General features: G+C 42.1%; 1 protein-coding gene across 1 annotated transcript; it reads right to left on the minus strand.

Annotated features, from left to right (window-relative positions):
* Window positions 1-355: 355 nt before the first annotated feature.
* Window positions 356-1808, minus strand: LOC111912418 (tropinone reductase homolog At5g06060). Its single transcript, XM_023908156.3, has 4 exons — window positions 1411-1808; window positions 888-1104; window positions 677-783; window positions 356-594 (listed from the first exon to the last, which is right to left on the minus strand). The coding sequence occupies exons 1-4, from the start codon at window positions 1711-1713 to the stop codon at window positions 418-420; spliced, it is 804 nt and encodes a 267-aa protein (XP_023763924.1). The 5' UTR covers window positions 1714-1808; the 3' UTR covers window positions 356-417.
* Window positions 1809-13642: the final 11834 nt, after the last annotated feature.

The raw sequence follows: 13642 nt of genomic DNA on the forward strand, positions 1-13642 counted from the left end.
AAATATCTTTCTATCCAATAAAATAGTGATGTTTCTAAATATCTTTCTATCCAATAAAATAGTGACCTGTTTAACATTTAATACTCATTTAATGATATTTTAGGATACTAATATGACACATGTCATCAATTAAATGGATAGGAAGATTTGTAGGATTAAAAGGTAGAAAAAATATTTAATTTCTCTTTTTTAAATTGTTTCAACTAATAGAAGTTTTGGAAATTGAGCCTTCACGATTGGATTCATAAATGTCACCATAATTAGGTAAAAATTAATGTCAATATTATAAATTTATAATTCTATTAACTAAAAATTTCTAAATACTCCTCATTTGTAAATCAAGTAAGACACTTAGTTACCATTAAGTAAAAACTTCTTTAAGATAACCAAACCAAATTCCTAATTCTATTACAAAATTCATGCGAAACCATTAACAGAAAATCCTCCATCAACAGCAATTGTTTGGCCAGTGATGTAAGAAGCAGCAGGTAAACAAAGGAACGCCACCATTGACGACACTTCATTTGCTTCTGCAACACGTTTTAGAGGAGTTCTTGATACCACTCTTTCCAAATACTCCTCATTTGCTAGCACCTACATAAAACAATTTGGTAATATAAATTATAAAATTCCAGCATGATCATAGAGAAAGAAGGGAAAGAGGAGAAGATATTACTTGTTGGGCAAGTGGAGTTTTAGTGTACCATGGTGCTACACTATTACTCCGAATGTTATCTTTAGCCCATTCACATGCTAAATTCTTTGCAAGTTGATTCATTGCACCTTGAAAAATGGAAGTTAAAAGTTAAAAACTTAAATCCCTTTTCCATGAGAAATTAGAGTCTCGAAATTAGGAAAATTGGATAAGGGAAAGTGTATATATATACCTTTGGTGGCTCCATAGATGGAGCCAGAAGAAAGGTGAATAGAACCTGCAACAGAGGAAATGAACACGATGCTTCCAACTCCAGAAGCTTTTAAAAGAGGGTGTGAAAGTTGACACATATGGTATGAAGATTCCAAATTGGTAGACATGAGCTTGGAATACTCTTCTGGAGTGTAATCGGTTGTAGGTTTCCTGATGTTTGTTCCAACATTGTTTATCTACAGGAAAGAATTCAATGGAAGTACGTGTTCTTACAAATGTGGATTTTGTAAAATCATTCGTAAAAGTCATTGTTGTTTAAACTAGAAATGGCTAGCCATTATTAAAAATATCTTAAAGGAAAGAGCACAAACGAATTGTGGATCTAGAATTGGTTTCAAAGCTTTCAAAATGTAACAATTGAACGAACTATGGATATAGAAACAGAAACTTGTTTCAAAATAGGGAGTTTCTCCCTAATAATTCGCAGTAACAAAATCGATTTGGGGAACGTTAACATTAGTAACAAAATCGAAAGAACTTACAAGAATGTTGAGCTTTCCATTGAAGACAGAGGAGACTTTTTCTAGAAGCTGTTCGCGTTGAGGTCGAGAAGCTGCGTCGCAGACGGATCCGGTGACGGAGAAGCCCTTGACGGACCATTCCTGTAAGCGTTGATTGAGCTCAGCCTCGTTGCGAGAGCAGGTGTGCACCGCCGCCCCTAACCCTGCCAATTCCTCCACCACAGCGTAGCCGATACCACGTGTGCCGCCGGTGACGAGAGCAGTCATTCCGGCAAGAGACCATCTGGAATTTGTAGTTGCAGAACTGCTCTCCGCCGTCGTCATAATCTTTGTATCCTGATTTGCGACGTTTCTTTGGCAAAGACAATTTCTTCCGCTTTTCAATTGATGTTCAGTTGTTCACAGTTTCACACCCTTTTGTTGCAATGCAACGTGGCATTTTATTTTATCCAAATTCGTATAAATAAAATATTAACAAATATATATTATTATTATTATTGTCAGCAATTTTAAATTAATAATTTTAAATTAATAATTCTTCAACTAATTTATTATAATACATTTTAAGTATTTTAGATAAATTATAAGCATTATCAGTATAATGGATTTAAAAGTATCAAACAATAGCTCACATATTATCTAATTTAAAGTTCAATCATCTCATTAGTCGTTATCCATAAAAATAAATCGATTTAGATAGATATATTTTATGTAATATTATTTCAATGAAATATATTTATAGGTTGTGTGGTGAATTTGGAATTATGATGTAAGTTTTATATTTAACATTTTATTTATACATTTATAATTTTTAATGAATTTGAAAACTATCTTTTTATACATGTTTTATTATATTTAAAATTTTAATATTTATAATTTATTTTAAACTATCTATTTTAAGGAAAAATTATTATTATAAAAAGTAAATTTTAATAAACATTTTTTTTTGTTAATTTAACATTTTTATTTAGATCTTTTATTTAAAAAATTTTAACTATTTAGAAAAAAATAGGTTTTGAATATATTATATAAAAATTATGTTTTGAAATTAACATCATATTTAGATTAACAAACTAACTATATTACAGTGAGAATAAAAAAATAATATTGAAATTATAATAATATTGGATTTAATGTATTAATTGAAAAAGAAATTAAAAGGTTTGAGGTTTCAAATGAATGTGACGAAAAGAAAAATACTTACTTTATAAGTATATGTAGATATAAACTAGGTGATAGAGTCATGTAATACATGAGTTTATTTAGATGAAAAATAAAATATGAAATTCTAAACATGTGATAAGTTTGAATTTATAAGAAAAGTGATAAAAATATTGAATTATTAAAATTAAAGTTTTTTTTCTCTTTTAAATTTAAACAAATAATTTAGATAAATAAGCAAATGAAACTAATGAGACTTTATGTAGGAATTTTTAAATTAAAAGGAAAGTTCATTAATGAAATTGATATGCATTAATTATTACATTTAAATATTATATGTATTTTAATAAAATAGAGCAACCATAAAATGACATGTGGAAAAAAAAACTAATTTAAAATAAATAAAAAATGACATGTTGCAAAATGAATAAGAGTATTTTATGTGGCAAAAAAATCTCTTTCTCTCTATACATTTGTGCTTAAACGTTAATTCATGTATTTTCGATTATGCAATTCATAATTCTACAATTGTCATTTCCATGAGATACTACATGTGATATCAAAGCTTAATCTTGGAGGTTTAAGCAACTATTTCAAGAACAATGATCCTAAATAAGAACATTTTTATGTAATCGACAAAATGTTCGAAATATTTGGTGAGTCTCTCCAATCGATCTATTTTCTTTTCATGCTAAATTTGTTGATCCAGTTTAATTTCTAGCCCACTTTTCAACACTAAAGCCAAATTCAAAATCATATGATTACTTAGCCCAATTCAAACTCAAAATCTCATTAATGTTCATCGATTCATTCTCTTTGGCCCAAATTACAATGACATTTTTTAGCCCAAATTGATTTATCTTATCTTTTATTAGTGTTTGTTAGGACTGATAAGCCCAACAAAATAAAGGGGTACAAAACGCTACTTTGCACTAAAAATGTAATACAATGTAAGCAGGGTCTATCCATAGAGACAAGGGCAAATGCTTATACCTTTTTTTGTAAGGTACAATATTGCTCATAGAAGTTTGGGGTTGATATACAACAATTTAAAAAGGATAATAAAGAAATAAGTTAATGACCGATTAAATGAAACAAATTCAGGATTTGTGAGAACTACAACTCTATGCAATACAATTTAGCAACGTGATTCCAAGGATGGTATGATATCTACTCTATTGGATTAGGTGTCTAAGCTCATAACTATTTTGGTATGTATTTGACCCGATTATGAGCATGGTCTTTTTGGATTGCCTTCTCCATAGCAACTGATAGGATGAATTAAAGAGAAAGATGATTAATTATGATTTATTAATATATTATGAGAATAATATATTAAAAGAGAAATCATATCGTTTAATTAATATTAGTCAAGAATTAATTAAGAATTAATTTAGTGGCTAAAAGTGAAGGGTCTAGTTTATGGTTTGGGCTAGGATATTTGATGTATAGGTCTTAATGGGTCTTTTGTCTTGTAATAGAGTGTTTTGGAAGAGTTTACGGCCAGAGGTTTATGGCCGTAAATAGGTTTACGGCCGTAAACCTGTTTACGGCCAATGTTTCCCTATTATAGGGTGTGTTTGAGTCAGTTGCAGGTTGTTGTCGATCCATAAAGTTTACAGTCATTTGTGTTTGTCCAAGTTGTACCCGACGTTTCTTTGATATAAACGTGTGCTAAGCTTGGTTTAATCTTCTTCTACTCCATTCTTATCTTGTTTGATTGTTAGTTGCTTGATTACTAGTTAAGATCCATGTTTCTAGGGCCTTACAATTGGTATCAGAGCTTGGATTGTATCAATCAATTTTGTTAGATCTAGAGTTTTTTTGATCTTATTTTTGAAGGATTTTTATGTTTTTGGATAGATCTTGGCAAAATAAGGAGGGGTTTGTTCTTCGCGTTTTTCATAAAAACGAGTTTTTGATCGAGTTTTGGAGCAAAAAGGGTGAAAAACATCGTTTTTCTTCGCATCTGAAGCAGGGTTTACGGCCTCGGAGTTTACGGCCTCGGAGTTTACGACCTCGGAATTTACGGCCCCAGAGTTTACGACCTCGGAGTTTATGGCCAGAGTTTACGGCCTCGCCTCAGTGTTTATGGCTATATATGTGTTTACGGTTGTGTGTACGGCCGTACACAGGTTTACGGCCGTAAACCCGTGTACGGCCAACTGTCTCATATATATAAGGTAAGGAGTGCTTGAGAGAAAAAGGGGGCTAAAGAAGAAGAGCATTTTGTAGAGAGAGAAACTAGAGAGAAGATTAGTGTGTGTGAGAGAATCTAATGTGTATGGAGCATCACTCATATCTTTGAATACATCATAAATTCAAGTTATTCTTCTTCTCCTTCTCTTCTATTTTGATCTAGCATCATCCGTTTGATTGGGATTCCGCACCATCAAACGGATCTGATTGATGCACAAGCAGATTGGGGACTTACAAGTGGTGGATTTTGAGACGCAAAAGCTCAAACATGGAATATTACAAAGACTTTCATGATTTCAGTTCATGGACAAGGGTTGATCTTTTAGAACTATCTAGTGCTCCATTTGCAAATCCATCAGGTGATCCACGGGCAACTCATTTCAAGCTTTATCTGGAGAACCAAGTAAAGAAGGGATTTCCTAACATGAAGACCGTTGAGTCCATCATTAAAAGATTCCCTCACGTACTAGATCCCAAGACAAACCAGCCTTTCCAGACCGTGATATGGCCACCGACCAACCAAGTTAGGCAGATCCATGTGTTGCATACCTTTTGTGATGGATCTCTTGTGAATATGCTTTACTGGGTGTATGATGAATCCACTGCGACTGCTATCATTAAGTTTCAAGATGGTTGCTTTTGCCTGTTCGATAAAAGAGACCTACTTCATTTCGGAAAGTGGGATATTCATCATTTGGCACTACATCATATCAAAGTGGCTGAAGAGATCTTTGAGCCTGCTGCTAAAGAATACACGACAATGGTTGCAGAGATAATCGGAAAAGAGATGTTGTGTGGCGCGATTGGGGGGGGGGGGGGGAGTCCGATGTGCTTATTGTTGAAAAGGACTGAGTCAAGGATAGCCCCAAACCAACGGGGAAATTGAATGGTCTAGTTTATGGTTTGAGCTAGGCTATTTGATGTATAGGTCTTAATGGGTCTTGTAACACCATAAAAATTAAAACAATTTTTCGCATTTTCAAACACATTCTTACAAACTCCTTTATTCATAAAATGTCATAATATCATGTCCTTGTTTCACAAAATATCCCCCAAGATCAAAATACATAAATCCCATGTGTGTGTACGAATCAAGCCGGGGCCTTCCCGCGGTCATCACTGGTACCTGAAACACATAACACCGAACACTGTAAGCATAAGCTTAGTGAGTTCCTCAAAATACCACTCTAACACATAATAGCCACTCGAGGTTGTAACTCTATTGACCCTCTGGTCAATGTGTCTCAGTGGGGCCCTTCAGCCCCAACTCTCTGTGGGCCCTTTGGCCCTAACTCTAGGGACCCGAAAGTCCCAACTCTGTAACTCTGAATCAGGCATATCACATATCACAATAAATCACAACACATAAATAGCATTCAAATACACTAGCATATATCTCTATAGTACTCTGCCACATAACTCTGTTACCACACTAGGTAAAGTATAGTGAGAAGACTCACCTCAGGCGTCTCGGTAAATCTCTGACTCGATGAAAAATATTGCCTAGCCACCGCCTATTGACAAAAATAAATACTCTTATAAATATAACTCTCGAGACTAGACTCAACCTGCCATGGCACCCTCAGAAAGGTAAAAGACTATTATACCCTCCCCTCTTGTCACAAGGACTCTATTGACAACCAAACCCTAAAAGTCCACAAAAGTCAACGGTCCCACTTTGACCCTACTCGCCGAGTGCACCCTGGTGACTCGGCGAGTTCTCATATGTCCTTTAACTCTTTGTCCCGCTTGACACACCGAGTCCCTCCCTATACTCGACGAGCCATACCAGCCATGAATCGCAGGGCCACCCCGACTCAACTCGCCGAGTCTCAAGAACAACTCGGCGAGTACCGCCTTGAACCCAGTCCTCTAACTCCCTCCTGACTCACTGAGTCATCCCCCCAACCCGGCGAGTCTACTCGCTAAAGGGGGTTAGAAAACCCTAACTCTAAAGATAAACACTAAAACTGAAGGAGGTTAGAAAACTCGAAGAGGGACCATTTGCTCCACATAATCATTCTCCAAAGGGGGTTAGAAAACCCTAACTCTAAAGATAAACACTAAAACTGAAGGAGGTTCTAACTATTACCTCAAAATGAAGTCTCTGAACTCTGGATCTGCTTGAATTGCACCTCCTCTTTGCTCTTGTAACCTTCTTCTTGCTAAACCAAAGATACAAGGTCAAAAAGTGTCTTCTTCTCTCTCTCACGACAATTTAGCTCTCTTAGGGTTCTCTCAAGGGACTGGTAGCCGCAATGGGAGGCTATAAGTGCCCTTAAATAGGCTCCAAACCCGGGGAATTAGGGTTTCATTAAACAGCGTGGACTCGCCGAGTCCGGACGCGAACCCGGATGAACATCCGCGACTCTACTCGGCAAGTCTTGGCTCCAACTCGCCGAGTTCCTCCACAAATTCCAAAATAATTAAATAAATTAATATACCTGTAAATTCAGGATGTTACAATTCTCCCTCACTTGCATCAGACTTCGCCCTCGAAGTCTCACTCTGGAAACAACTCCGGATGCTGCTCACGCATCTCACGCTCCGGCTCCCAAGTAAGCTCTGACCCTTTCCGATGCTACCACTGGACCTGCACCAGAGGCACCTCTTTGTTCCTCAGAACCTTGATCTTCCGATCCCTGATTGCCACCGGTCTCTCAGCATAATTCAGGTTCGCATCCACCTGAATATCCTCCAATGGTACCACTACTGACTCATCGGCTATACACTTTCGCAACTGCAACACGTGGAAAGTGTCATGGATCTGACCTAACTCTGCAAGTAGCTCCAACCGGTAGGCTACCCTGCCTACCCTTGCGATCACCCGAAAAGGACCTATATATCGGGGCCCCAACTTGCCCCTCTTCCTGAATCGGATCACTCCTTTCCAAGGAGAGACCTTCAGGAGTACAAAGTCGCCGACCTGGAACTCGAGCTCGGATCAACGCCTGTCCGCATAACTCTTCTGACGACTCTGAGCGGTCAATAACCTCTGTCTGACCTGTTGTATCTGCTCAGTCGTCTGAAGTATAATCTCGGTACTACCCATAACACGCTGCCCGACCTCTCCCCAGCAGATGGGGGTCTGACACCTTCTCCCATACAACAACTCAGAGGGTGGCGTACCAATGCTCGAATGATGGCTGTTGTTGTAAGAAAACTCTGCCAAGGGCAAATACGTGTCCCAACTCCCACCGAAATCCAACACACATGCCCGTAGCATATCCTCGAGCGTCTGAATCATCCGCTCGCTCTGTCTGTCAGTCTGGGGGTGGTATGCGGTACTAAAATGCAACCTAGTACCCAATTCCTCATGAAATTTCTTCCAGAATCTGGAAGTGAAACGCACATCTCGGTCTGAGACAATCGAGATCGGCACTCCATGCCGCGATACCACCTCCCTCACGTACATCTCTGCCAACTTCTCTGCGGAAGAGCTCTCACTGATAGCAAGGAAGTAGGCGCTCTTTGTCAACCTGTCCACCATCACCCAAATTGCATCGACTCCCCTAGCAGTCCTTGGCAATTTGGTGATAAAATCCATGGTAATCTGTTCCCACTTCCATTCGGGAACCACCAATGGCTGCAACTTACCATGCGGTCTCTGGTGCTCGGCCTTAACCCTACGACAGGTCAAGCACCTCTCAACAAACCACGCGACATCCCTCTTCATACAGGGCCACCAATACTCTCTCTTCAGATCTAAATACATCTTAGTGGCCCCAGGATGGATCGAGAACTTCGACCGATGAGTCTCTTCCATCAAAATGGTACGCGTCCCTCCCACAAACGGTACCCAGATACGACCCTGAAATATCATAATCCCCCGGCTATCGGTAACGAACTCCGATACCAACCCGACAACTCGCTCTCGCTTCTGGCTCTCAGGCTACACAGCCTCAGCCTGTGCCCCACGATGGTGTCCAACACCGGAGTTATCACGGTCAACCTCAAACATACATCACGCAATGGGGCGCTCTCTGCCCTGCGGCTCAGTACATCGGCTACAACATTAGCCTTTCCCGAGTGGTACAGGATCTCACAATTATAATCATTGACCACGTCCAACCACCTCCTCTGTCGCATATTTAGGTTGGGCTGATCCATCAAATACTTCAGGCTCTTGTGGTCCGTGTATATCGTACACCGAACCCCGTACAGGTAGCGACGCCAAATCTTGAGGGCGAACACCACTGCCCCCAACTCTAGATCGTGGGTGGGATACCTTGTCTCATGAGACTTCAGCTGCCTCGATGCGTATGCTATCACATGCCCTCTCTGCATCAGTACCGCTCCCAACCCCAAAATCGACGCATCACAATACACCACAAAGTCCTCCATTCCCTCTGGGAGGGCTAACACTGGAGCTTCACATAGCCTTTGGCGAAGCATCTCAAAGGAGGCCTGCTGCTCTGGGCCCCATGAAAAAGCGACACCCTTCCGGGTCAACCTGGTGAGTGGCACGGTGATCTTGGAGAAATCCCTGATAAATCTCCGATAATAACCTGCCAACCCTAAGAATCTCCTGATCTCGGAGGGTGATCTCGGCACTTACCAACTCATCACTGCCTCCACTTTGGCCGGGTCGACCAATATCCCTTTCTGGTTAACGAGGTGCCCTAGGAACTGGACCTCTCGCAACCAGAAATCACACTTGGAGAATTTGGCGTAAAGCCTCTCCGATCTCAAAACTCCGAGGATCTCCCTCAAATGCTCCTCATGTTGCTCTCTAGATCTCGAATACACCAAAATGTCGTCGATGAATACAATCACCGAGCGATCCAACATCGGCCTGCACACTCTGTTCATGAGATCCATGAACACTGCCGGGGCATTGGTGAGTCCGAAAGGCATCACCACAAACTCATAATGCCCATAACGAGTCCTGAACGCTGTTTTCTGAATGTCCTCATCTCGCACCCTCACCTGATGATACCCAGACCTCAAATCGATCTTGGAGAACCAAGATGCTCCCTGCAACTGATCGAACAAATCGCCGATCCTCGGCAACGGGTAACAGTTCTTGACCGTCAGCTTGTTCAACTCCCGATAATCAATGCACATCCGATGTGAACCATCCTTTTTCTTAACAAAAAAGATAGGTGCTCCCCACAGCGAGCTACTCGGCCGAATAAACCCCTTTCCCAGCAACTCCTGAAGCTGCGAGGATAACTCCTGCATCTCTGGAGGTGCGAGGCGCTAGGGCACCTTGGCGATAGGCGCGGCCCCCGGAACCAAATCGATACTGAAATCCACTTGCCTCACGGGAGGCACGCCTGGCAACTCCTCTGGAAATACATCCGGGAACTCACGCACTATCGGAACCTCCTCAACTGACCTCGGTCTCTCTGAATCAACCCGTGTATCCATCACATACGCTACAAAGCCCTTATAACCCTGCTGTAGACACTGTCTCACTCTAGCGGCCGAACAAAATGCTGACCCAGAACGTGTACCCTCACCGTACACCGTAAGAACTCCCCCACTAGGGTCTCGTATGGTCACCAAATGTCGCTCGCAGTCGATAACCGCTCCGAATCTGCTCAACCAGTCCATGCCCACAATGACACAGACATCACCCATCGCAATAGGAACTAAATCAATCGGGAACTCAACACCGAAAATCTCGAGTATGCACCCTCAGATCACCTCTGTGGCACATATCACCCTCTCGTCAGCTATGGAAACTCTCAGAGGTCGACTCAACGCCTCACAACTAACACTGATGTGCTGACTAAAAGCCAAAGATACAAAAGACCGACTCGCACCCGAGTCAAATAACACCAAGGCAGGTACATAATTCACAAGAAAAGTACCTACACATGACAATATATAAGCACAATATCTCAACATCAAAATAAATACACGAAAGAATACGTACCAGCCACGACATCGGGCGCTGCGCGGACCTCCTCCGCGGTCAACTGAAAGGCTCTCCCTCGTGCCTTCGGTGGCTCGGCCTTCACTGGCCGACTCTCGGTAGCTCTGATGGCAGCAGGGGCAGATCCCTGAGATGCTCCCTGTGCTGATCCCCGCAGCTGCGGACACTCTGCCTTCCGGTGTCCGGTCTGGTTGCAGTGAAAACATACTGCAAACCCCTTGGGGCAATCCTTGGCCATATGCCCTTCCTTGCCACATTTATAGCAAGACCCTGCTCTGCACACCCCATCGTGGCTCTTGCCGCACTTGTTACAAGTGTGGCCCCTCTGGTTCCCTGACCTCGAATCAGCGGGCTTGGCCCGCTTGGCTGCCGGCTGAGACTGCACCGGTCGCCGATCCCTCCCCTGAGACTCAGCCTCCTCCCTAGCCTGGGTCTCCATCTCTATCTCCCTCTTCTGGGCATTTGCCTGAAGCTCGGCAAATGTCCGGTACGTCGAGTTCGCCACGAACTCTTGCATATCCCTCCTCAAAATGATCAGATATCGACTTTTACGTGCCTGCTCAGAGGACACGTGCTCTGGGCAGAACATCGCCCGCTCATGAAACATCCTCGTAATCACCGTAATAGACTCAGTACCCTGCTTGAGGGTCAGAAACTCCTGGTCCAAATGCTCCCTCTCCACCTGGGGAACGTACTCATCTCGGAACATAGTAGTGAACCTTTCCCAGGTCACTGCTGCAAGCTCAGCAGGCGTATAGTGCGCCGTCACAAACTTCCACCAGTCCTTCGCTCCCAAGCGAAGCTGGTTCAGCACGAACCGGACTCTCAAATGCTCAGGAGATGAGCAAATAAAGAAACACCCCTCTATGTCTGAAATCCATCTCATCGCCGCAATCCGGTCCTGGGTCCCGTCAAACTCCGGTGGTTTTGTGTTGCTGAACTCTCGGAACAGCAACGCATCACCACCCTGCGGCCTAGTCGCAGCTATAGCTACAGTGGCCGCATCAACAACAGTCTCAAAAAGAGCAGCGTACTTCTCATCAAATGTCTCTATCAGCGTGGTCTTGATAGACTCGAACATCTCTGGTATCTTTGCCCTGATGGCCGCAGCCACCTCCTCCTGGGTGATCCTACGGATCTCCTCATCCCTCGTATCACTGATCCCTGGTGTGTGGCGAGTCCCAACCATGATCTCTCTCTCTGAAATACAACATAAGAATAAATATCAGGGACTTTCTCGAGTATACTTACACTCGAATACTCCATCCTACTTGTCCCTTGGTACTCCAAGGATTCTTACTTGGACTGTGCACTGACCCGGTGTCTTCAGTAGTACGGGCCCAATACTACCGTCCACACCACATCAGCATTCACCCCAAGTCCTCCTCCCAGAGTCCCAAGTTCCAAGCACTCTACTCTCTTTAATCATACGATACTCGCAAGCAGATCTCTCACAACCTCCTCGCTGCTACCTGAACCCTCTGAAATATTCCTAGCAGCAAGACTCCTAGACTCAGGCATCACATATCAGGCCACTCTAGTCCTAATAAGAATACCTAGTCTACTCTAGCATGCATAGCATAGCTCATCATATAACATATCACATCATATCTTATAACATTTATAGTAATGGTATTTTTGGGAAATCACCGTTCGGGCGCTGGCGGTTCGTACACACGACTCTGCTCTGTTTGTCTCGTAAGTTCTTCTTTTGAAAACTTGTTTTATTATCAAAATTTCCTCAAATCCTCGGTTTGAGTTCAGATACGCCCGAAGGTGCACCCAAATCCCTCAAACCTAGGCTCTTATACCAACTTGTAACACCGTAAAAATTAAAACAATTTTTCGCATTTTCAAACACATTTTTACAAACTCCTTTATTCTTAAAATGTCATAATATCATGTCCTTGTTTCACAAAATATCCCCCAAGATCAAAATACATAAATCCCATGTGTGTGTGTACGAATCAAGCCGGGGCCTTCCCGCGGTCATCACTGGTACCTGAAACACATAACACCGAACACTGTAAGCATAAGCTTAGTGAGTTCCTCAAAATACCACTCTAACACATAATAGCCACTCGAGGCTGTAACTCTATTGACCCTCTGGTCAATGTGTCTCAGTGGGGCCCTTCAGCCCAACTCTCTGTGGGCCCTTTGGCCCTAACTCTAGGGACCCGAAAGTCCCAACTCTGTAACTCTGAATCAGGCATATCACATATCACAATAAATCACAACACATAAATAGCATTCAAATACACTAGCATATATCTCTATAGTACTCTGCCACATAACTCTGTTACCACACTAGGTAAAGTATAGTGAGAAGACTCACCTCAGGCGTCTCGGTAAATCTCTGACTCGATGAAAAATATTGCCTAGCCTCCGCCTATTCACAAAAATAAATACTCTTATAAATATAACTCTCGAGACTAGACTCAACCTGCCATTGGCACCCTCAGAAAGGTAAAAGACTATTATACCCTCCCCTCTTGTCACAAGGACTCTATTGACAACCAAACCCTAAAAGTCAACAAAAGTCAACGGTCCCACTTTGACCCTACTCGCCGAGTGCACCCTGGTGACTCGGCGAGTTCTCATATGTCCTTTAACTCTTTGTCCCGCTTGACACACCGAGTCCCTCCCTATACTCGACGAGCCATACCAGCCATGAATCGCGGGGCCACCCCGAATCAACTCGCCGAGTCTCAAGAACAACTCGGCAAGTACCGCCTTGAACCCAGTCCTCTAACTCCCTCCTGACTCACTGAGTCATCCCCCCAACCCGGCGAGTCTACTCGCTGAACAATTTACGTGAAACCCTTGTTGGGTTATGAGCATTCTAACACTCCTAAGTGTACATGCAACCCTAAATACCTTGGATCTATGTTTTCTCTATTATACATGCAAATAAGAACTTCCAAGGTATTATCCTAATCTGGCATACAAAACAGTGAATGTAACAAGATAGAATACATACCTCTTGATGTAGAAAGTCTTCATGAAGCT

This window comes from Lactuca sativa, chromosome 9, assembly GCF_002870075.4.
Source record: "Lactuca sativa cultivar Salinas chromosome 9, Lsat_Salinas_v11, whole genome shotgun sequence".
NCBI classification, from domain to species: domain Eukaryota; kingdom Viridiplantae; phylum Streptophyta; class Magnoliopsida; order Asterales; family Asteraceae; genus Lactuca; species Lactuca sativa.